The following is a 22,570-nucleotide window of genomic DNA, read 5'->3' on the forward strand; positions in this document are numbered from 1 at the left end:
GGAGGGTGGTCTGCGGCCGTCCGTCCGTCTGTCCGTCCATCCCTCCCTCCTTCCCTCCCTCCCTCTGTGCCACGATCCCGGGACCGGCGCCGGGCCGTGGTGCCCCCATGGACGGCGGGACCCCGCGGGGGCTGCCCACGGAGTGGGAGCGGCGGGGCCGGGAGTCCCGCACCCAGCGGGCCGCCGGGAGGGCGCGGGGGGCGGTGGTCCCCACACCCACGCGGGACCGCGGCGCTCTTCGTGGTGCCGGACCGGCGCTGTCCGTGGTGCCGCCGCGCGGCTGCCCGGCCCGGGGCAGAGCGGGCGGCCGCGGTGCGGGGTGCCCCGTCCCCGTGCGGGCCCCGCGCCGGTGCCGCGCGTGGGGGGGGGGACGCGTGGCCGCGCGGGCTGCGGCGGCACCGGCACCGGCTGGCACTGGCGCGTGTTTGCGGCGCCGTCTCCGGCGAGCGAAATGCCACAAGCTGGTGCGGCGGCACCCGTGGGAGGGGGCGTGGGCGGCGCGGGGCTGACTCAGGGGCCGCCATCCGCTCCCCCCGCCCGTGCCCCCCGCCCGTGCCCCCACCCCGGGCGCGGAGCCCCCGGCCGGACACCGCTGAGCTGGCCAGGGGAGGGGGAGCCCGCCCTGTGGGGGCTGTGGGTGCTGGTGCCCACCCGCCCGGGGAGCTGGGCACGGGGTGCATGGGGAAGGGATGGAAGGACGGACGGACGGCAGAGGATGGACGGACAGAAAGGTGGAGGATGGATTGACGGACAGGTGGACATAAGGAGAGAAGGACAGATGGATAGACAGATGCAGGGAGAACATCTGGAGATGGGGACGGACGGATGGAGGGATGGGTGCAGGATGGAGAGGACGGACAGACGGACAGGTGGAGGGAAGAGCAGGTGATGGGCAGCTGGATGGGTGTGGGACAGATGGATGGGACGGATTGAGTCGTGCTTGGAGGGGGACAGATGGACAGGTGACAGACAGACGGGTGGGTGATGGACAGATGGATGGGTGACGGACAGATGGACGGGTGATGAACAGACAGAAGGGCAGCTGGCAGAGCAGACGAGAGGCTGGAGCAGTGGGGACAGGTGGGGACAGACCAGGTGGCTGCGAGCGCTGAGGGATGGACAGAGGGACAGAGGAGAGGATGCGGCCGAGGGGAGGGTGACAGGAGGGTCTGGGGTGTCCTGGGCGGGGACAAAGGCAGGGGATGGGGGACCAGGGACAGCAGGGGACACGGCAGAACACAGCGGGGTGGCACGGGGATGGCTCTGGGATGGCACAGCTGGAGTGGCCCAGGGACAGCCCAAGGGCGGTCCTGGGGTGTCCAGGAGTGGCCTAGGGGTGACCCAAGCATCACTCCAGGCTGGCCCAAGAGTGACCGAAAGGGCGAGTCAAGGGTGGCCCGAGGGTGGCGCCAGCGGGAGCGCACCTTGGGGACGCCAGGTGAGCTGTCGCACCTGGAGATGCCGAGGGGGCACCCGCGGCGGGCGCGGGGCGGTGCCGGGCAAGGGCTCCGTGCCAGGCCGGCCCCTCCTGGGCGGACCCGCGGGTGACCGGGGCCGCTGCTCCGAGGCCGCCCCCCGCGCCCCCCCGAAACGCCGCTCCCGGGGGCGGGGCCGGGCCCGGCCGCTGCGCTCCGCCCGCAGTGGGGGGGAAGGGGGGGGCGGCATCGGGGGCACCGGGAGCGCCGGGAGCGCCGGGAGCGCCGGGAGAGCCGGGGCGGGGAGAGCCCGGTCCCCTCCCCGCCGGGCCGGGCGGGAGGCGGGTGAGCGGCGCGGGGATGTGGCGGGAGGAGCCGGAGGGCGCGGAGGGGCCCGGATGGACACGGAGCGGCGGCGGGAGCGGGGCTGTGACCGGGACGGGAGGATCCGGGAGAGGGGGCACCGAGGGCCCCGGAGCCCGGCCTGCGGGGCTGGGCCCGGCGCGGACGCGGTGCGGGTGTCCCGGGCGGTGCCGGGGGTGCGCCTGGCGGGGCCGCGGGGCAGGCTCGGGGGGCTGGCACGGCGGGGCCCCACGGCTGCCCATCCCCGGGACCACGCGTTTTTCCCACCGCCAAAAGCGTGCGGGCCAAGTGCCCGCGGCCGGGGCTGCCCCTGCTCCGTGGGGCGCGGGCAGTGCCCACCCCGGGACACCCCGTCCCTCGGGGGGCGGCGGGGTGCGAAGGCGGACCCCAGCCCTGTGGCAGCCCCCAGAGGCCCCGTGACCCCGGCTGCCCCCGTCACGGCCCGGGGGGAGCTGGGGGACACAGCAGGGGCAGAGGGGACAGAGGGGACAGAGTCACTAATGCTGCTAGTCCCCGACCCGAGCTGGACCCTTCTGCTCTCTCGTGGAGGGCTCACCCGTCTGGGGGGCTCACCACCGGGGGGACCTCACCACTGTGGGGGGAGTCACTGCTGTGGGGGCTCTCCAGTGTGGCTGGCAGGGACCAGCATGTCCAGGACATCCCAGCATGGCTCGGTGGCTGGCACCCATAGCGAGTGGCTCAGGGTGCCCCAGGCAGTGACCCCCCCATATCTCAGGGTGCCTCGGTGCCCCCCAGCTGGTGCTACAGCCCCAGACCCCGCCTGGGTGGCTAAAAATACCACAGCTCCCCCCGGGCCGCCCCCCCGGCTCTGTCCAGGTTAATCTTTAGCTGCTGGTCACTGTAATGAGGCCTCATTACCCGACATTACAGCAGGCAGGGGAGCGGGACAGAGACAGGCCCTGGACACTGGCACGGTGACGAGGGGCTCGGTGACGAGGGGCCGGCCTGTGAGCGGGTGAGCGAGGCAGGGGGACACGGAGGACAGTGAACTGGGGGTGGCGTGGCCTTGGTGCCCTTGTCACCCATCTGTGGGTCATGGGGGAGTCCCAGCTGCGTGTGTGGGCTGACCTGTTGTCAGCCCCGGCACGGTGACAGTCCCCAGTGCAGTGCAGTGCTTGGGGTGGCAGCGTCCCCAGGAGATGTGTCATTGTCCCCAGCAGTGTGAGGGTCCCCATAGGGATGGCAGGGTCCCAGAGGTGTGACAGCGTCCCTGAGAGCCGTGCCAGGGTCCCCAGGGGAGGGCTCCAGGGGCTGTGCTGGGGCCCCGGCGGGTGTGTCATCATCCCCTGCAGAGTGCCTGTGTCCCCAGGGGCTGTGCCAGCGTCTCCAGGGATTGTGCCAGTTTCCCAAGAACCGTGCCAGGTCCCGGGGGAGGGGTGTGTTGGTGTCCCCGAGGGGGTGCCAGTGTCCCCAGGGGCTGTGCCAGCGTTGCCAGGAAGAGTGCCAGTTTCCCAAGGGCTGTGCCAGGTCCCCAGCAGGGTGCTGGTGTCCCCGGGGTGAGGTGTGTTGTTGTAGTGTCCCCAGCGCTCACACTAGGGTGCGCAGCCGTGTGCCAGTGTCCCCACGGCTGTGCCAGGTCCCCTGGGGATGCTGGTGTCCCTGGGAGATGTTGGTGTTCCCAGGGCTGTGTTGTTGTCACCAGAGCACGTGCCAGTGTCCCCAGGGTTGTGCCAGGTCCTGGGCCGGGCTGGCTCGGGGCAATAGGGACAGCACAGGGGGAGTGCAGTGGGGGGACCGAGTCACCACCGGGGGGCCCGAGGTGCTATCGGGGGGCCCGAGGTCCTATCGGGACCGGCAGCCCGGGGGATCCGCGCGTGCTCCCGGGAGATTAGAGCGGGGTCAGCGGGGATGCGGAGGTGCATCCCAGCCACGCTGCTGGGGTTCAAACTCCACGGCGGCGGCGAAAGTCACGGTGGCACCAGGAGGGCCTGGCCGCGTGCAGGTGGGTGAGGGGCGCAGGACGGGGCTCAGCAGGTGTGTGTGCCTGTAAGGCTGTGTGTGTGCATGCCAACACGCGTGTGTGTGCCTGTGAGCAGGTGTGTGTGTGCCCATAAATGTGTGTGTGTGTGCCCATGTGTGTGTGCCCATAAATGTGTGTGCCTGTAAACGTGTGTGTGCCCGTAAATGTGTGTGTGTGCCCATGTGTGTGTGCCCATAAATGTGTGCCCACAGACCTGCGTGCGCACCTGTGAACCCGCGCATGCCCCCGCGAACCCTCGTGTGCGTCTGTAAACGGGTGTGTGCCACCCGTGAACAGCTGTCGCCACCTGTGCGAGCCCTGGCCGCTGCAGGGGCCTGCCCTGTGCCCTGGCACATGGAGGGACACCAGCGCCAGCCGCCGTGGCGAGGGACAAGGGGCAGAGCCGGACCCACGGTGGCCTTTGCCCGGGTGGCCACGTGCTGGCACGTGCCCCTGTGCGCCCCACGCGTCCCCGTGCCCCCGGTGGGTGCCAGCATGGTGTGACACCCGGCCTTTGTCACCCGCAGGCTCTGCGAAGACGTCCCAGGCTGGTGACAGCCCGGGCAGGTGGCCGCCCGGGCGGGGGACATGGCGGGGGGTGCGGGGCTGGCCAAGCGCCTGGGGACCTTCCTGTCGGGGCTGCTGGAGTGCGGCGCCTTCTGCGGCATCATCTTCGGCTGGGCCTCCCTCGTCTTCGTCCTCAAGGACCTGGGCTACTTCGAGGGGCTGTGCCAGCCCTCCGCCACCCCCGGCCCCAACCTCACCCTGGGGTCTGGTATGGACCCCCACCTGTCCCCCTGGTCCCCTGACTCGTGCCCCCGCTGTCCTGATGCCCCGTGCTGCCCCACGTCCCCACTGCGCCTGTGCCTGTGTCTTTGCTGTCCCCGATGTCCTGCTGCCCTGCAGTGTTCCGTGTCCCTGCCATCTCCGAGCCCACGTGCCTGCTGTCCCCCAGTCCGTGTCTCCAGTATCGTCACGTCCGTGGTGTCCCCGCACGCCCGGTGTCCCCTGCATCTCTGCTGACCCGTGTCCCCGGGTGCCTGCGTCCCGGCGTCCCCATGCCCACGTCTCCGTGTCCCCATGCCCCACTTATGGCCATCCCCAGATTGCAGCGGGCAGGATGAGCAGTTCTCCCTGGTCTTCACCATTGGCTCCTTCATGAACAACTTCATGACCTTCCCCATGGGCGTCGTTTTTGACCGCTTCGGCACCATGGCCGCACGCCTCATCGCCATGTGAGCCCTGCGCCGGGGGGACACGGGCACCGGGGGGACAGGGCTTGGGCCGGGGGCTGCTGAGAAAGGGGGGTTATTGGGGTGGCCCGCCTCCCATGGGGCTGGGATAGGGGAATCTCGTGTGATTCCCGGGATCCTGTCCCCACGTGTCTCCGCTGTGCCCTCCAGCTCCCTCTACGCTGGTGGGACCCTGCTCGTTGCCTTCTCCACCCCAGGTGAGGCTCTTTGGCCGGGGGGTCCCCAGCCCCGGGGGGGATCTCTTCGGTAACCGCTGTCCCCGCTGACCCCCATGTCCCCAGAGATGGCGGTGCTGCTCTTCCCGGCCATGTCCATGCTGTCGGTGGGTGGCATCCTCCTCATCCTCACCAACATGCAGGTGGGTCTCCCGGCACCCTGACACCCACCCGGCAGCAGGACACCCGCCCTCCATGGGACGGCCCTGATGGCACACGGGTCTCTCCTGGTGCCAGGTGGGAAACCTGTTCGGGAACTACCGCTCCATCCTCATCACCCTCTACAACGGGGCCTTCGACTCCTCCTCTGCCATCTTCCTCATCGTCAAGGTGGGTGCGAGGGACGTGGCGGTGGGGGCAGGGGAGGACAGAGCTGGGAACAGTTGGGTCACATTTACGGACATGGCGGGGACACAGTCTGGGACACAGCTGGGTCGCTGCTGGGGCCACAGATGGGGACAGACCTAGGCCCTGAGCAGGTGGCCGGTGGCGGCCTGTCTCCGTCCCTGACTCCGTCCCTGTCCCCAGCTGCTGTACGAGCACGGGCTGTCCCTGCGGGCCATGTTCCTCTTCCTGGCAGCCTGCAGCGCCTGGCACCTCCTGCGCACCCTCTTCCTGATGCCGCGCACCCACATCCCGTACCCGCTGCCCCCCGACTACGACTACGGGTACGGGGGGCTGGCCGCGCCCCGCTGGGGCTCTGGGGAGAGGGGCGGCTGGGTCCCGCCCTGTGGGCAGCGGGTCCTGTCCCCGGGCAGGTCCAGCCGCGCCAGGCGGACACAGGGTGACACAGGCGCTCCCGCAGGCTGCGGTGCCGGGGCCGTTCCCGCTCCTACCGAACCTACAAGGACAAGCAGCCCCCGGCAGAGGCCGGACCCGAGGAGACACCCCTGGAACCCCCCATCCCTCGAGGTGCCGGGGGTGGGGATCTGGTCTGCGGGGGGTGGGGCTACCTAAGGAGGTGGGCGCGGCCGCAGGTAGGCAGGGCCATGTAAATGATGGGGCGTGGCACGACCGGAGGGCGGTCCTGAGTATGCAAATTGAGGGGTGCGGCCCGCTGGTGGGCGGGCACGGCCGTACATGGGCGTGGCCATGATATGCAAATGCAGGAGTGAATGGGCACTCGGGAATGGGTGCGGCAGTGTGGGCGCGGCCGAAGGGTGGGCACGTCCGAAGGGGCAGGGGCAGGGTGCGGGTGCGGCCGGGGGTGTGTCTGTGTGTGCCCCGCCCTGACTCCTGCGCAGGTGGGGCCCCCTCCGGGACGCCGTTCCGGGCCTGCGCCTGCTCGTGGCTCTTCGCCTGGCACGTGGCCTGGCTCTCGGTGATGCAGCTTCGCCACTACCTGTTCATCGGCACCCTCAACCCGCAGCTCGAGCACCTGGCGCACGGGGACCACGGCCGGGGTACGGCAGCGTGGCGGGGGGGACGCGGCGCAGAGCCCCGGGGCTGGCGGCGCCCGCCTGACGCTGTCCCCCCGCAGTGAGCACCTACACCAACGCCTTCGCCTTCACCCAGCTCTGCGGGGTGCTCTGTGCCCCCTGGAACGGCCTCATCCTCGACCGGCACAAGCGGGGAAAGGGTCCCCGCCCTGAGGGTAACTGTCCCCCCGCCCTGCCCCAAGGGCAGCTGAGCCCCGTGCCCTGAGAACAACTGACCCCCACGGCCCCTCACCCCAAGGGTCAGCCCCCCCTGGCACAACACTTTGGGGGCGACCATGCCTCCCAGTCCTGCGGCCCCTGTCCCCCACGGCCTCATTGCTGCCACCACCATCGTGCCCGAGCCCGCGGCCCCTGGGAGGGGACACGGAGGGGGCCGTGTCGCCGTGCCCTGAGCCCCGTGCCCGCAGGGGCGCTGGCCGCGCTGGCAGACCTGCGGTCGGCGGTGCTGTCGCTGGTGGTGACGGTGGCGCAGTGCCTGCTGTTCTCCGTGCTTGCCGCCGTGCCCGTCCTGCCCGTCCAGTTCGGCACCTTCGTGCTGCAGGTCATCAGCCGCTCCTTCCTGTACGGCGGCAACGCCGCCTTCCTGGCCATCGCGTGAGTGGGGACAGCCGCGGCCACGGGGGACGCAGGGCCCAGGGTGGCAGGGGATGGGGACACGGTCCTTGTGGGCGTGGCAGGGGACAGGCTGGCATGGTCGGGATGGGGTGGCAGGGGATGGCGGTGGAGCTGGAGGGTGGCAGGCGACGTGGTGGAGGTGTCGGGGGAGAGGGCATCGGGGTGGGGCTGTCAGGGGTCAGGAGATGCCCGTTGGTGACGCGGGTGCCTGGCAGGTTCCCCCCGCAGCACTTCGGGAAGCTGTACGGGCTGGCCATGGCGCTGTCGGCGCTGGTGGCCCTGCTGCAGTACCCGTGTGTCGCCCTGGTGCAGGGGCCGCTCCAGGGGGACCCCTTCTATGTGAGTGTGCCCTGTGGGCCCCCCGAGTGAGGGATGGGGGGGCTGCTCCACGGGGAAATGGGGGTCCTGCCCCGGGAGGGATGCAGCCTTGCCCCGCAGGGCAATGGGGGTCTCGTGCCGTGGGGAAACGGGGATCCTGCCCGAGGAGTGACTGAGGTTCTGCCCGTGGGAAAATGGGGGTCCTGCCCCATGGGGAAATGGGGATGCTGCCCCGGGAGGGATGGGGTCCTGCTCCAGGGGAAATGGGGGCCCTGCGCCAGGGAGGATGGGAATCCTGCCCTTGGGGAAATGGGAGTGCCGCCCCAAGTGTCCTGGGCTAACGCAGGGGATGGGGGAATCATGGGGCTGGCCCAGGGGCCCCTTGGGTGGGGTCAGCCCCCAGCCCCCTGCCCTGACACTCTTCCACCCCGCAGATGAACTTGGGGCTCATCGCCGTGGTGCTGTTGGCCTTTGTCAGCCCCGTGGTGGTGGCCCGCGAGTGCCAGCGGCGAGCCAAGGAGCTGGGGATGGCCAGCACCCCCCTGGCAGCCACCCCCAGCGCTGAGATCCACGCCGAGACCCCACACTGAGCCCCAGCACCCCATTTTTGTACTGGCCTGGGGGCGCTGTGCCAGTGGGGTGGGGGGCTTGGGGACAATAAACATCGCTGCCCCCTCCACTCGCCGTGCTGCCCCCACGACTCCCCAGCCCCCTCTGCAGGCCCTCGGCGCACACAGACACGGCTCAGGGCACCTCTGCTTTACTGGGAAAGGACCTGGGGGGCCACGGCAGCACTGGGGGCTCAGTACTGGCAGATGAAGGGGCGCAGCTGGAAGCAGAAGCGGCTTCGCCAGAGCCCGTCTGGGGACAAGGACAGTGTCAGGGCCGTGGGTGGTTCCCAGGGCCCCCAGCACCCTGCAACCGCTTCCAGTGCCCCCTACGTCCCCCCCTTGGCCCCCCAGTACCCTGTACCCCCTCCCAGTGCCCCCCCCAGAGACCTGTAGCCCTCTCCCCACACCGCCCCAGTGTCCTCCCAGTGTTCCTCCAATTCCTCAGTAGCCTGTGCTCCCCTCCCCAGCATCCCCCAAGCCTGGACACGGTGGGTGGGTGACCTCACCTCGGGTACTGAGGGTGGTGCAGGTGGTGACGATGTGGTGAGGATGGATGGGCGCCCAGTTCGCGTAGTTCCAGGGGCTGGAGTCCTCCCAGCGCGACTCCCACTGCCCCGCCTGCTGTGCCAACACTTCAGCCCCCAGTGGCAGCCCCCAGCACCCCATACTCAGCCCCTCAAACCCCAGCCTCCGGCCCCAGCACCCCCTACCCAGCCCCTCACCCCCCAAAGCAGCCCCCAGCTGATCTCCTCGCCAGCACCCAGCACCCCTTTGGCAGCCCCTTGCCCCCGGTGTCCCCTCACCCTGCAGCTGGTGACAGCTCCGATCCAGGGTGCCAACTTGGTGTGGGTTCGTGCCAGTTTCTGCAGCTCCTGGTTGCGGGCAGCGCTGTGCACAGAGGCCAGCTGGCCCCGGTACACGTCCTGGCAGTAGCGCTGTGGGACGGGCACAGGCTGGCACCGGGCGCTCACCTGTGCCCACGGGCACCTCCCGGCAGTGCCGCTGTGGGACGGGCACAGCCTGGCGTCCCCCGCACCCCCCGTGCCCCATGTCCCCTCACCTGGGCGCCCGCGTAGGTGCGCAGCTTCTTCACCACCACGTAGCGCAGCTGGGGGGTCTCACCAGCAGGAACCCCCCCGGGCTGGTAGGGGGCTGCAGGGCGCAGGAGGGGGGGGTTGGTACCACGGGTCCCTCTGCCACCCACTGCCAGCCCCGGGCATCTGGCGTCAGTGGGGTGGGCATGGCACGGGGGTGGCAGGGACTGAGGGTGTCCCCAGGGTGTCCCTGGGAGCAGGCAGGGGTGTGTGGGGGGGAACTCACCAGGGTGGCTGGCAGGAACAGTGTCCAGCAGGGCCAGAGCGAGCAGCAGCCAGGGCCACATGGCAGCAGGACACGCAGGGACACCGGGGACACCACCAGCACCCTCTGGAGATGCCACAGGCCCATCAACCTCGGCCACCCCCATGGTCCAGAGCCCCTGTGCCACCCTTGGTAACAACCCGTCCTCTCCGTGGCCCCTCTGCCAGCCCTAATGTCTCCACTGTTCCTCTGCCACCCCCAGTGCCACCTTGTGTCCCTCACCCCATCCTGCCCCTCTGCGCCCCTTATCCCCACTGTCCCTCCACCATCCCCTGTGCCACTCCCGTGTCTGCCTGGCATCCCAGTGCCAGCCTCAGGGATGCCCACCCCTGGTCCCCAGCCCCAGCAGCCAGGGGCTGAGCCCACTCTGATGTCACCCTCCATGTCCCTGTCCCCGTCCTCAGTCCTCACCTGGGGGCTGGGGGGCTCTGCCCGTTGTCCCCCTTATAGGGCTGACAGGGCCACATGTCACCACCACAGCCTTGCGCCACCCAGCCTGGCCCTGGGGACACCATGGGGGCACCGGGGTGACACTGCAGCGGGACACATATGGCCTGGGGTGGGGGGACTGCGGGCTGGGGGGGGCACGGCAGTGCCCAGGGCAGAGGGTGGGTGCTGGGGGGGGCAGGGCTGGGGCTACAGGGGTGGGGGCGGCTCCAGTTTGAGGGGTGCAAGGCGGGTGTATGGGGTGCCGTGTGTCTCGGGGTGGGGGTGCTGGGGGTGCAGAGGGGATGTTGGCGTGCTGATACCATCTCCCGCCGGCCATGCTTGCCCAAGGGCTGTTTCCTTCCCAACGGTCGTGGCCCCCCAGGTCCGGCCTGGCCGTTTGGCCACAGACCCCCTTAAGCCCCTCCTAAGCCGCCCACTCCCCTGACCAGCCCCCTGGCCTGCAGCTGAGCACCCACACCCCCCCGGGGACTCTGCACCCCAATCCCCCATCCTCATCTCCACACCCCTGCACCCCTGCACCCCCACCCATTCAGCCCCTGCACCCCAAACTCCCTGAGCCCCTGTACTGACACCCTGCACCCCAAAGCACCACAGCCCTTCCCCACACTCCTGCACCCCAAACTCCCTGAGCCCCTGTACTGACACCCTGCACTCCAAACTCCCTGAACCCCCTCCCCACACCCCTGCACCCCAAAGCACCACAGCCCCTCCCCACACCTCTGCTCCCCAAACTCCCTGAGCCCCTGTACTGACACCCTGCACCCCAAACTCCCTGAGCCCCCTCCCCACACCCCTGCACCCCAAAGCACCACAGCCCCTCCCCACACCTCTGCTCCCCAAACTCCCTGAGCCCCTGTACTGACACCCTGCACCCCAAACTCCCTGAGCCCCCTCCCCACACCCCTGCACCCCAAACTCCCTGAGCCCCCTCCGCACACCCCTGCACCCCAAACTCCCTGAGCCCCCTCCCCACAGCCCCGCACCCCAAACTCCCTGAGCCCCCTCCCCACAGCCCCGCACCCCAAACTCCCTGAGCCCCCTCCTCACAGCCCCTCCCCACAGCCCCGCACCCCAAAGCAGCACAGCCCCTCCCCACAGCCCTGCACCCCAAAGCAGCACAGCCCCCTCCCCATGCCCTGCACCCCCTGCCCCGGACCAAGCAGACCCCAGGCACTGGCTGGGCAGGCTGCTGGCAGAGCCCCCCCGGGTGTCCCCCCCTGTGTCCCCAACAGTTGGTGGTTGGGGGTGTCACAAGGCTGTGGTCAGGGCCATGTGTCCCTGTCACCGATATAAGGGTGGCAGTGGGCAGAGCCCCCCAAGACCGAGGTGAGGAGCGCAGACAGGGACATGGGGGTGGGCTCAGCCCTCAGCTGCCAGGGTTGGGGGTTCCCGAATCTGGCATTGGGGGGCTCTGGAGTGCCGGGGGGGCATGGTGGGGGACAGAATGGCACGGGGTGCCCAGGGGAGGGGGTGACCCAAGGGCTGGAGGTGAGGAACTGGGCACACGGTGGGCACAGGAGGGCTGGGGGCTGTGGGGATGGCACTGGGGGTGGCAGAGGGGACGGGGCATGGAGTGGCACTGGGGATGGCGGAGGGACAGTGGGGATATGGGGGGTTTCTGAGGGGACGTGGGGAGGACAGGGTGACGCTGGGGCTGGCAGAGGCCCCACGGGGTGTCCTCCGGCTGGCCGAGGGTGACGGGGCTGTGGCATCTCCCGAGGGTGCCAGTGGTGTCCCCAGTGTGCCCACGCCATGCGGCCCTGCCTGCTGATCGCCCTGGCCCTGCTGGGCACAGTTCCCGTCAGCCGCTCCGGTGAGTGCCCCCCACACCCCACCTGCCCACGGGGACATCCCGGGGACACCCCTGATGCCAGGGTGACACAGCCGGTGTCCCCAGCTCTCGCCAGCCCTGCGGCGGAGGACGAGGAGGATGTGACAGAGCTGGAGGTGCCCGAGGAGTACAGCGGGTGCCTGGGGAGCAGTGACAAGGGGGCGCTCGGTGTCCCCAGCATGCCGGGCACTGCCACCTGCCGCTACGTCGTCGTCTCCCGCTGCCGAAACTTCTACAGTGCGCAGGTGGGATGGGGTGGGATGGGGTGGCTGGGGCGTCAGGGTGGGGGCACCAGTGCCCCCCTGTAACAGCCGTGTCCCTGCAGCGCATCTGTGCCCGGCGCTTCCGCGGGCGCTTGGCCTCGATCCACGATTCCCGCACCAACACCTTCCTGCTGCTCCTGGCGCGCCGGCACTCCAACGCCGGCCAGGTCTGGATCGGCGCCGTCAGCCAGCCTGCCGTAAGGACCCCCGTCCCACCGCCACCGCTCTGGCCTCGGGGCACCCTGCCTCCTCCCAGTGTCCCCAGCGCCCACCCCGGGTGTCCCAGCCCCGTCCCGCTGTTCCCAGTGCACAACCTGGGTTCCCGATCCCATTCCCAGCGTTCTCACAGCCCACCAGCAGGGCTGCAACTCCGCCCGTGTCCGCAGTGCCCGCTTGGGTGCTCCAGCCTTGCCCCAGCATCCCTAGTGCCCACCCTGGATGTCCCATTCCCACGCCACTGTCCCCAGTGCTGGGGGTCCCCACACCCTTTCTCTGCTGGCAGATCCCATACCCGAGCTGCCACTGGACCGACCGGAGCCCCTGGAACTACAGCCAGTGGCTGCCTGGGCACCCCCTGCCCGGCCGCCGCTTCTGCACCACCCTCTGCACCAACAGTCAGTGGGGGCTCTCGGGGGGTCTGGGCGATGGGGGGAGGGTGCTGAGGGGCTGGGGATGGAGAGGTGGCACCGGGGGGCTGGCACTGGGGGATCTGGGAGGTATCCCTGAGGGCTGGAGGGGGTCCCTGGAGGTGGGGGTGCTGGTGGGCGATGGGCTGATCCCCCCTCTTCTCTCCCCAGATGGACGCTGGAGGAGCGTGCCTTGCAAGAGGCGGCTGCCCTTCATCTGCGAGATATGAGGGGCTCAGTCCCCCCAGGTGCCCCCAGGCCTCCCCCACTGCTGTCCCCGCACGGGGGGCTGCACCCCCTGCCTCAGAGCTCAATAAAGTCTCGGTGTCAGCACCCACTCGGTGTTTGGGCAGGGCCGGGGGGCCTGGCTGGGTGCACCCACGGTGGGCACAGAGGGGTTCTGGAGGTGTCCCTTGTTTCCTGCACAGCTCCTGCGTGGGCAGTGGAGGTCGCAGTGTCCTCTCCCCAAGGACCTCTGTGATCCCCACGCAGGGCCTGGGAGAAGAGCCAGGACCCCCTGAACTGACCAGCGAGGTTTTATTGTCTGTGGCAGCGGCACCACGAGCCGGACCCATCGCCCTGTGTCCGGGGCCATACACGAGCAGGGGGGAGGGGAAGGGGGGGCTCGTGCCCACCCCCAGCCCCTTGGGGACCACGGGAACAGGGTACAATGGGGGGATGGGGAGGAGGTGTTGGGAAGACAGGGACCCTGCGAGCTCGTACAAAGTGCATAGGTGAGTGTGTGTTTGTGTGTGTGTGTGTCCCCACGGGAGGGGACAGCCCTGGTCCGGGGACAGCGGCTGTCGGCGTCGGGGAGCGAGCCTGGAAGGGACACAGTGGGGACGGGGTGAGGACCCGGCAGGGCCCCCCCAGGGGTGACCCATCCCGGGGGGACCCAGCCAGAGCAGACAGGAGGGAGGCTGTCCCCCAGCAGTGCAGACCCCAGGGACATGGGGAGGCCCGAGCTGGGGGAGTGTGTCCCTAGCACTGCCCCAAATCCCACACTCACCCCGCTCAAGGCTTCTTCCTTTTCAGCTTCAGCGCCTGCAGCCAGTGGGGGGGAGAGGCCTCGGATCTGGGGTGTTGGCACAGCCTCAGCATGACCCCCCCAAAACCAGCCCCGGCACCCAGACCGATGCCCTCAGCCCCCCTTTTGCCCCCATGAGGGTCCTGGCCCCCCACACTCACCCTGAGGATCTCTCTGGCTTGGGGGGCAGAGTCGGGGGTTTCCCACTCACACCAGGGATCTTGCAGGACTTGGAGCGCTGCACGTGGGGGTCCTTAGGAGGGGTCCCCTTGCTCTCCCCTGACGATGTCCCCTCCTCGGCCGAGCGGTTGCGACCCCTCAGCTTGGCCTGGGGGCAGAGAGAGAGGTCAGGGAGACACACAGTGCTCTGCCCCCCAAATCGCCCCACTGCCTCCTCCCTGCCTTTAGCTCCCAGCCCCACCCTGCCTCAGTTTCCCTGTGTTCCACCCTCCCTTGCACAGGAGTCCGAGGGTCTCACCTTGATGGCGGAGGCACTGAGGCCAGGAAAGAGTGGCACCTTGACCCCCCTGCCCGAGGGGGAGCCGCGCATCCGCCGGCTCCGGGGTTCCTCCGCTGCCTCCTCGTCAGAGGACGCTGCCGGGGCTGGCCGGGGCTCTGTGGGGACACAGGGACAGCGTCACCACGACACTGTGCCAGGACAGACACCCCGCTCCCGTCCCCATCCCTGCTGGGCTCACCCGTGGAGTCCTGGAAGATCCAGCTGTCCCCCTCGGTGGCGGTGGGGCGCACGGACGGTGCCCGGTGCTGGCGCTTGCGGCCCAGGCTGGCCTTGCTGCGGAACACGCTGCTGTCCAGGAGCTCCGTGTCCTGCCGAGTCCGGGGGACAGGTCAGAGCTGGCACAGGGAGCCCAGGGACCCCCCACCCCAGCCAGCACACCCACAGCAGTGCTGGGGGCCCTCAACCCACGGCCGACCCTGGGGGCAGCAGGGTCAGAGGGCAAAGCCCCATCCACAGACACATCCTGTGACAGCCAGGCAGTCCCAGGCCTTACAGGGTGACTGGAATCTCCCCACTCCCCACTCACCTCCAGAAGAGGAAATTCCTGCCCCTGCTCCACGGACCCCTCGGGCTGGGGGGTACCCAGAGAGAGCTGCTGCTCCCCCCAGCTTGAGGAGCTCTCCCCATCCGGGTGGTCTGAGGACTGTTCCTCACTTCCTGTGCCTGCTGGGATCCCACTGGCAGCCTCTGGCAGCAAAGGGCGGGCCCTGGTGCTCTGCGGGGCAGCGGCTGGCTCAGAGGGGTCCTTCTCCTCCTCGGAGGGGCTGGGTGACTCGCTCCGGGGGGGCTCAGCAGCCAGGAGATCAGCTGGAACGTCACCCATCGATGGGCTGGGGGCCGACCTGCTTGGGAGACAAAACCCCAGAGTTGCTCCAGCCCCAGAAAACACAAGCCCTGCCCCAAACCCCTCTGTCTGCTGCAGGGGAAGCTGCTCCCTCCCTGCCACCACCGGTGCCCTCCTTACCAGTGCTCTGCGCCGATGTCACCTCCCAGGCTCCACTCCCCCGTGCCAAGGTCCCGGCTGCGGGCGGCACAGCGGGCGCCAAAGGCACTCGCCCACTCCTGGCGCCTGGCCTCGGCATCCTGCGGGTCCACACTCCAGCTGTCCACATCCTGGCTCCAGCGGGCATTGCCCATGTCCAGAGAGAGATCCCTGTGCCAGCCTGCCTGGGGGGGCTGTGGCAGGACCCCAGACACGGAGCCATCCGAGGCTCTGGCACTGCAGGGGTCTGGCACCCGCTCTGTCCTGATGAGACCGAACTGGTTGTGGCACTCAGCTGCTCGGAGCTCCTCAGCCCAGTCCCTGCTGCCGGAGCTGTCACGCTCCTGCTGGTGGGCACCGCCCCAGCTGGGCTGCTGGGCCAGGGGATTGGGGTGGTGGGAGCTGGGCATGTCCTCCTCGCCACCCCTGACCAGCCCGGTCTGCCCGATGCTGCCCTCACCGGGCCAGCTCAGCCGGGCCGGGATCAGCTCCTGCTCTTCCTCCCTGGGGGTCACGGAGCTGTGCTCCCCATGCCAGGCTGCTCCACTGGGGCTGGACTCTCTGTCCTGGGCCTCCACATCCCTGCTGCTGCATCTGTCATCCCAGACAGCTCCGCTGGGGCTGAACAACTCCCCACTCCGGGCCTCCATGTCCCTGGTGCTGTGCCTGCCATCCCTGGCTGCTCTGCTGGGTGTGAATTCACTGTCCTGGGTCTCCAGGTCCCTGGTGCTGGATCCATCACCCCAGGCTGCTCTGCTGGGACTGAACTCATCCTGGGCCTCCAGGTCCCTGGTGCTGCATTCACTGGCTTCAGCCGGCCTGCTGGGGCTCAACTCTTGGTCCTGGCTCTCTGTGTCCCTGGTGCTGGATCTGTCATCCCAGCCTGGCCTGCTGGGGCTCAACTCTTGGTCCCGGCTCTCTGTGTCCCTGGTGCTGGATCTGTCATCCCAGCCCGGCCTGCTGGGGCTCAACTCTCGGTCCCGGCTCTCCGTGTCCCTGCTGCTGGATCTGTCATCCCAGCCTGGCCTGCTGGGGCTCAACTCTTGGTCCCGGCTCTCTGTGTCCCTGGTGCTGGATCTGTCATCCCAGCCCGGCCTGCTGGGGCTCAACTCTCGGCTCCAGCTCTCCGTGTCCCTGCTGCTGGATCTGTCATCCCAGCCCGGCCTGCTGGGGCTGAACTCCCTGTCCTGGCTTTCCATTTCCCTGTATTCACTGGTCCAGGCTGGTCTCCTGGGGCTGAACTCGCTGTCCTGGCTGTCCATGTCCCTGACTTCACCAGTCCAGGCCGGCCGGCTGGGGCTGAACTCCCGGTCCTGGCTCTCCATGTCCTGGGTGCTGTACCTGTTATCCCAGGCCACTCCGCTGGGGCTGAATTCCTGGTCCCGGGAATCCACGTTCCCGGCGCTGTACTCACTGCCTTCAGCCCGACGGCTGGGGCTGAACTCCCGGTCCTGGCTTTCCGTGCCCCTGTATTCCCCAGTCCAGGCTGGCCGGCTGGGGCTGAACTCCCGGTCCTGGCTCTCCATGTCCCTGGGGTTATACCCCCTGTCCCAGGCTGGCCGGCCGGGGCTGAGCTCCTTATCTGGGCTCCCAGCGTCCCCAGTGCTGGATCTGCCAGCCCAGCCCAGCGTTAAATCCTTGTCCTTGCTCCCAGCATCCCGGCTGCTGTATTTACCGGCCCAGTCTGGGGTGAGCTCCCTGTCCTTCATCTCCGTGTCCCCGCCGCTGTACCTGCCTGCCCAGGTGGGCTGCCCGGAGCGCGGCTCCTTGTCCAGCTGCCGGACGTGTCCCGTGCCAAGGCCGCTGCCCCAGTTGGCCTGTCCAGTGCCGAGCTCCTCCGTGCTGCCATAGCCCTGGCCCCACTTGGCTGTGCTGGCACTCAAGTCTGGATCCTGCAGGCAGCTCTCCCCAGTGCCAAGGGACTGGGACCAGTCACTGCAGCCCAGTTTCATGTCCCCCATCAGCTCCGTTGTTCTGTAGTCACCGCTCCAGCTCTCCCGGGCACTGCTGTCCTTGTCACCGTGGGTGCTGCCCCAGCTGGATCTGGTCCCGAATTCCTGGTCCTGCTTGGTCTCAGCAGGCCAGTCTCTCTCCCTGGACACACCTGGGTGGCTCCAGTCGAAGGTGCCGTCCTGGCGAGGGCGGCCAATGCCAAACTCACTGCACAGGTCCTTCCGTGACCAGCCCAACAGATTCTGGGGGAAAAAGGGGAGAGGAGTTAGAGGGGAGAGAGGTTAGAAAGGGGAGAGGAGTTTGAGGGCGGAGCAACCCTGGCTCCCGCAGCAGTGGAGCTGGGGAGGAGGGACACACCTTGGGGACACAGCACGGCGGGGCCCATCCCGAGGAGAGGGCAGACCCCGCCACCTGCCCCTCAGCACACAGCCCTGCTCAGCCTCCACCCACCACCCGCCCGTCCTGTCCCATCCCACTGCCCCATGGAGGGAGGAGCCCAGCCCACCCTGACCCCACAGAGCCCCCCACACTCCTCACCTCCGGAGAGCTGTGGACCCCGGGCGACGCCAGCAGCTCCGTCAGCCAGCCCGGGTCGGCGTGGGGGTCAGGGCCCTGCGAGGGCCCTTCGGCCTGGCCTGGGCCCCCGGGACCCTGCAGGCTCTTGGGGCCATCACCTGCCCAGGCTGAGTCAGCTGGAGCAGCTGGATCTGGGGGGGCTGGACCCAGGGGGGCAGCTGTGGTGAGCCTGGGCTGGGAGGGGGACTCAGGTTCAGCTGGCTCCTGGCCAGGCTCTGTCACGTGAAGTGGGGAGTGGGACATGGGAGCATCCCGCTCTGCCTCCCCTTCCTCCTCCTCCTCCTCCTGTGCTGAGCCCTCAGCCTCTCGCTGGGCCACGGGACCCCCTGGGCACGGAGCCCCCTCCGCCTCCTGGCTGTCAGATCCTTCAGACCTGCTGTCCTTCGGAGGGCCGGGGGCCGTAGCCTCCCCATCCGACTCCCCCTCTTCGGAGAGCCCTGAGTCAGGTGTCTCCCGGATGGGGGAGCGGGGAGGGAAGGCTGGCAGGCGTGCTCCCCGCGACGGGAATGTCCACTCAAAGGACTGGGAGAGGCTCCACGCGGACTCGCTGCCCAGGGAGGGCTCCGACAGGAGGTCTCCAGGCCGGGGCAGGGCGCTCAGCGAGCCCCCCAGCTCCCCCAGGCCCTGCCCCGTGGGTGGGGGCCGCAGCACCCCCTCTGAGGAGCGCCGGAGCCCCACATCCCGGGGAGGGAGGTTGAAATCAGGACCCTCAGGGGACGGTGGGGACACTGCAGAGTCATCAGGTCCCTCTGGGGAGCCCGGGGGAAGAGAGGCTTTGGCAAGGGGTGGGCTGGGGGGGCCCAGGTACTCGGCAGCAGCCTCGGGAGAGCCGGGGGGGCAGGTGACTCGCAGGGGCAGGTCAGGAGTGCCAGGAGGGCTGGCAGTGCCAGGAGATCCCTCCCCCGGAGTGTGCGGGGAGCCGGGGGAACGGGAGACGCTGAGCTGGGGTTTGGTGGCCGAGGGAGCACCCGGGGCCTGGACGGAGGCGACGGGGACCCTGGCTGGAGGCCGAGCGGGGGATTCGGGGGAGCCGGGGGGCAGTGTGGGGGAGTCAGGGGCCAGGAGCTCAGGGGGGGCATCAGGGGAGCCAGGGGCCGGGGCAGAGGGCTCGACAGGCTGGAAAGGAGCTCCTGGGGCCGGGGCTGGGCAGGTGGGGGGCCTTGGGGAGCCTGGAGGTCCGAGGGCACCCAGCTGTAGAGAGGAAAGCTGTGGAAAGAGCCGGCAGGGGGGTCATGTCAATCAAGAGGCACCTCCGAACGTCATCCATCCCAAAGCCAGCCCCCCAAATCTCTGGAGGGTCCCTCCCTCCAGCCCTGCTCCCCTCCCCGCACCCGGGGCAGGAAGTGCCCGTGCTGCGTGCCAGCACCAGGCTGCTCCTGCGTGACTCAACCAGGGCGGCTCCCGGTGACCCAGCCCCGCTCCCTGCCCGGCCCCCCGCTGCCCCCAGAGCGCCTGGACAGATGGAGAGAAGAAATGAAGCAGGAAGAAGTCAGAACCCCCCCAGCACAGCCCCCCGCCCTGCCCGCAGCTGGCATCACCCTGCCCAGCACTGCTGTGGTCTGCCCCTCACCGGGTGACCTGGTGCCGCTGGCCAGGCTGCCACCCGCGGTGTCACCGCGGCCCGGTGTCCCAGTCACCGCCCTGAGCACGGCACGGGAAAAAGGGGCTGGCGGGATGCCCGCGGGGCCTGCCCTGCCACATACCTGCCAGGTCACCGAACCCCAGCTGGTGACTCACAGCTGCTCCCTGCCCACGCCTGGCACCGGTGTTGGCACACGCCACCCCCACAGCCCCGGGCCCCACGCCGGGCTCTCGGCACAGGGGGCACTGACCCTCCCCCGGCCGCCCCCGGCCCAGGAAGGGGCAGCCAGCACCCCAAGGAGAAAGGAGAGACACGCACCCCGCAGAGAGGGAGCCCCGGAGGAGACAGGAGAGCCCCGAAGGAGAGAGCCCAGGAGCGGAGCCGCCATGGCGCCGGAGGGCGAGGCCAGCACTCACGTCAGGGGGGGACGGCGGCCTCCGGCGTCCGCGGGGGTCCCCGGCACAGCTCGGCCCGGCTGGGGGGGAGCTGCTGCAGAGAGAAAAGGGGAAGGAGGGTAAATCCCACTGTGTGCCTCAGTGCTACTCTCCCACCACCCACGAGGCACCCCTGCCCCAAACCACCCTTCAAGGACGCAGGGTACAGGGGCCGGGCCCTGCCACGGCTACATGGTCTCTGGCTTGGGCTGCCAGGGAAAGGAGGCAAAGCAGCCCCAGCTCCTCTGCCGGAAAGTTTTCGGTCCTTTGGGAGCGTGTTTCTCACACTCCCGTTCAGAGTTGAGCAGGCAGCCCCCGCCCAGCTCTCCCTGAGGTGCCCGGCTCTCGGGAGCATGGCCAAGCCCTGGCTCTGGCCCAGGACATCCAGCAGCTGGGAGTCCCGCCGATCTGCCTGCTCCCTGTGCCCTGGCATGGCCCAGCAGGGAGAAAATAGCAAGGCTGGAAAATCAGGAGCATTTCCTGGGGGTGCGACCCCCGGCCTGTTACTCCCAGCCCAGAGGCTGGCTCGGAGCTTGCCTGCAGGCAGCTCCTGGCCCGGGACAGCCCTTCCTGCGGTCGGCACTGGCCGCCCCGGCCTTCCCACGGAGGCACCTCGAGGCACTGCAGCTCGGGAGGAACCCGGGCCCCGTGGCGGCGACCAGACCTCAGCTCTGTTACATTCCCAGCCCCGGGACGGCTCGGAGTGATGTCCCCTGCTCCCACTGCCACTCTCCTCCCAGCGTCAGCTCCCGGGCACTCACCTCGTCTCAGCCACAGGGTGTCCATCGTCCCCCGTTCCCTCTGCTGCAGGTTGGGGCACCTGGGGGGCTTCACCGGCGGGGTCTCCATCAGCCTCCCCGCTGGGACGCTTCCGGAAGGCAGCAAAGGTCTTGGAGCCAAAGCGGGAGGAGGGGTCGGTGCAGAAGGGCGAGAGCCAGGCCCGGTCTGGGCTGCCTGGGCCCTCCCTGCTGTCCATCTTGGCCAGGATCTCCTCCACGGTGGTGCCGGGGAACCGCTCCGGCCTGGTGGCCACCGGCACCGGCGTCACCTTGAAGGGCGCCGGGCCCTTGCGCGAGGGGGCTGGTGGGGCCGGGGACACCTCCTCCTCGGTAGCTGCCACCGGGGGCGATGAGAGCCCCTTCCCATTGGGGGTCTCGGGCGACTTGACAGTGAAGGAGGGGCGCCGGAGGGGCCCCCCCGCGCCTCCCCCGCTGTAGGGCTGGGGCCCGGCCAGGCGATTCATCTTCTCGGCCGAGGGCAGCTCGGGCCGGGGGTGCCGCGGGCCCGGTGCGGGGGGCAGCACCGGGGGCTTGGCGGGGACGGCCGGCTTGGGCAGCACGCGGGGCTTGGGCCGCACCGGTGGCTTGGGGCGCGCGATGCCTGCGGAGGGCAAGGGAGGGGGCCGGAGTCAGCGGAGTGGTGCGGCCCCCCACAGCTGGGAACAGCTCTGAGGAGGCTGCCCCAGCAGCCCCTCCACCCCGATTCCCCCCAGCCCGGGGCACTGACCTTTGTCGGGGCTGCCGGCCAGCCCGGCCCCCCCAGTGCCGGCGGGGGAGGCGCAGGGCACGGCGGGGCAGAGGGGCTGCGGCTGGGAGGCCATGGCGACGCTGGGGCGCGGTGCAGGGTCAGCCCCTAGGGAGAGAGGGAGAATCGTCTCGGAGAGCGCCCCGAGCCTGGGGGAGCCCAAGCGCCCCGCGGGGCCCTGTGCCGAGCCCCGTCCGGCTGCGCCAAGCGGTGATCGCGCCGCGGTGCCACCCTCGGCACATCGGGCCCGGCTCACCTGAGCCAGCCCTGCCCGGCAGCAGCCCCGGCCACCGCCCCAACCCCCCCGGAGCCACCCCGACCCCGCGCTACGCTCCCTAACGCCGTGGGGCCCCTCCTCTACCTGTCTGACCCTGCGCTAACCTGTCCCAACACACACGTGTCACTCCTGCCGACCTTCGCCAAGCCCCCCGCGCCGGGCTGGCCCCCGGTTTGCCCCAGCCCCCATCTCAGCTCCCTGCCCAGGCCACCCCCGGCCCCCCGAGCCCCCGGGCGCCCGGGAGGCCCCGCCCGGCGCCCCGAGCCCCTCCGCCAGCCCCTAGCAGGGGCCGCGAGCGCCGCGCTCACCTTCCCCACAGCAGCCGCATGCCGGCGGCGGGCCGGGGACACGCGTGGGGGGCGCGGGGCGGGCGGGGAGGAGGGGCTCGTGTCCCCACGGGTCTCACGCTGCCGCCGCCGCCGCCTCTCCCGTGACTCACCGGGGCTGCGGGGACAGGAAAAACCCGCTCGGTGCCTCCTCCCGGCCCGGCCCTGCCCTCCCCTCCCCGCCTCGCTCCCTCCTGCCCCGCCGGGGTCCACCCTCCCCAAGACCCCCCTCCTCGCGCCTTCCGCGGGGGAACCGCCGCCACAACCCACATCTGGAAACCATCGGGCCCGTGTCCCAGCCCGGGATGGCGGCGGGGCCCCGGGATGCGGGTCCGGCCCCCCCGGGGTCCTCCGCCAGCGCGGCCTACCCTCGTTGCCACGACAACGAAGCCTCCGATCGAGTGGCTGAGTAGGCCGCGACCGCGGCCTAGCGCCGTCCCCATGACAACGAAGCCCCCCCCTCAAATTCGGGAGGTCCCGGGCCCGTGTTGCCCGCCGCGGCTGAAGCCGCGTGGTCCCCCGGCGGGCGCCACGGGCCCGGGGGGGTTCCCGGTTCCCCGCAGCCCCATCCCGGCAGAGAGACCCCCACTCACCCTCCACCGGCGCTGCTCATGCATATTCATGAGCGCC

The 22,570-nt window shown here is 70.0% G+C and overlaps 3 protein-coding genes across 5 annotated transcripts; 1 reads left to right on the forward strand and 2 right to left on the reverse strand.

The window, feature by feature from the left end:
- Nucleotides 1-4,646: 4,646 nt before the first annotated feature.
- SLC43A3 (solute carrier family 43 member 3) lies at nucleotides 4,647-8,189 on the forward strand (the record flags this gene model as incomplete). The annotated part of the gene is given in 12 exon segments (XM_082283096.1): nucleotides 4,647-4,807; nucleotides 4,809-4,994; nucleotides 5,163-5,209; nucleotides 5,294-5,370; nucleotides 5,465-5,557; nucleotides 5,756-5,895; nucleotides 6,033-6,139; nucleotides 6,472-6,630; nucleotides 6,708-6,821; nucleotides 7,074-7,260; nucleotides 7,497-7,620; nucleotides 8,034-8,189. Coding segments are annotated over 12 exon segments (1,551 nt in total).
- Nucleotides 8,190-8,401: 212 nt separating this feature from the next.
- LOC309574581 (proteoglycan 3-like) lies at nucleotides 8,402-9,591 on the reverse strand (the record flags this gene model as incomplete). The annotated part of the gene is made up of 5 exons (XM_082284364.1): nucleotides 8,402-8,460; nucleotides 8,717-8,828; nucleotides 9,014-9,145; nucleotides 9,271-9,362; nucleotides 9,531-9,591. 5 exons carry the CDS (start codon nucleotides 9,589-9,591, stop codon nucleotides 8,402-8,404), a joined length of 456 nt encoding a protein of 151 aa, XP_082140490.1.
- Nucleotides 9,592-13,335: 3,744 nt separating this feature from the next.
- TNKS1BP1 (tankyrase 1 binding protein 1) lies at nucleotides 13,336-22,059 on the reverse strand. 3 transcript variants are annotated; one of them, XM_082283068.1, is made up of 12 exons: nucleotides 21,923-22,059; nucleotides 21,320-21,445; nucleotides 20,575-21,193; nucleotides 19,796-19,868; nucleotides 17,759-19,003; nucleotides 15,251-17,463; nucleotides 14,813-15,128; nucleotides 14,465-14,594; nucleotides 14,245-14,381; nucleotides 13,928-14,094; nucleotides 13,749-13,814; nucleotides 13,336-13,561 (listed from the first exon to the last, which is right to left on the reverse strand). In XM_082283068.1, the coding sequence occupies exons 2-11, from the start codon at nucleotides 21,411-21,413 to the stop codon at nucleotides 13,754-13,756; spliced, it is 5,055 nt and encodes a 1,684-aa protein (XP_082139194.1). In that variant the 5' UTR covers nucleotides 21,414-21,445; nucleotides 21,923-22,059; the 3' UTR covers nucleotides 13,336-13,561; nucleotides 13,749-13,753. The 3 variants fall into 3 exon arrangements, with proteins under 3 accessions (XP_082139194.1, XP_082139195.1, XP_082139193.1); XM_082283069.1 differs by having other exon boundaries at nucleotides 13,749-13,783; nucleotides 14,813-15,131; XM_082283067.1 differs by having other exon boundaries at nucleotides 14,813-15,131.
- Nucleotides 22,060-22,570: the final 511 nt, after the last annotated feature.

The sequence above is a fragment of the Coloeus monedula genome (genome assembly GCF_965178545.1).
Source record: "Coloeus monedula genome assembly, chromosome: 6".
NCBI lineage: Eukaryota > Metazoa > Chordata > Aves > Passeriformes > Corvidae > Coloeus > Coloeus monedula.

Excerpts from the sequence above, each read along its gene's own strand:
- TNKS1BP1 (XM_082283067.1), bottom strand. The coding sequence starts at position 21,413 with ATGGCCTCCCAGCCGCAGCCCCTCTGCCCCGCCGTGCCCTGCGCCTCC. Across the intron at positions 21,194-21,319 it reads GGCCGGCAGCCCCGACAAAG|GCATCGCGCGCCCCAAGCCA; the intron begins GTCAGTGCCCCG and ends TGCCCTCCGCAG. Across the intron at positions 15,132-15,250 it reads GACATCGGCGCAGAGCACTG|CAGGTCGGCCCCCAGCCCAT; the intron begins GTAAGGAGGGCA and ends TTGTCTCCCAAG.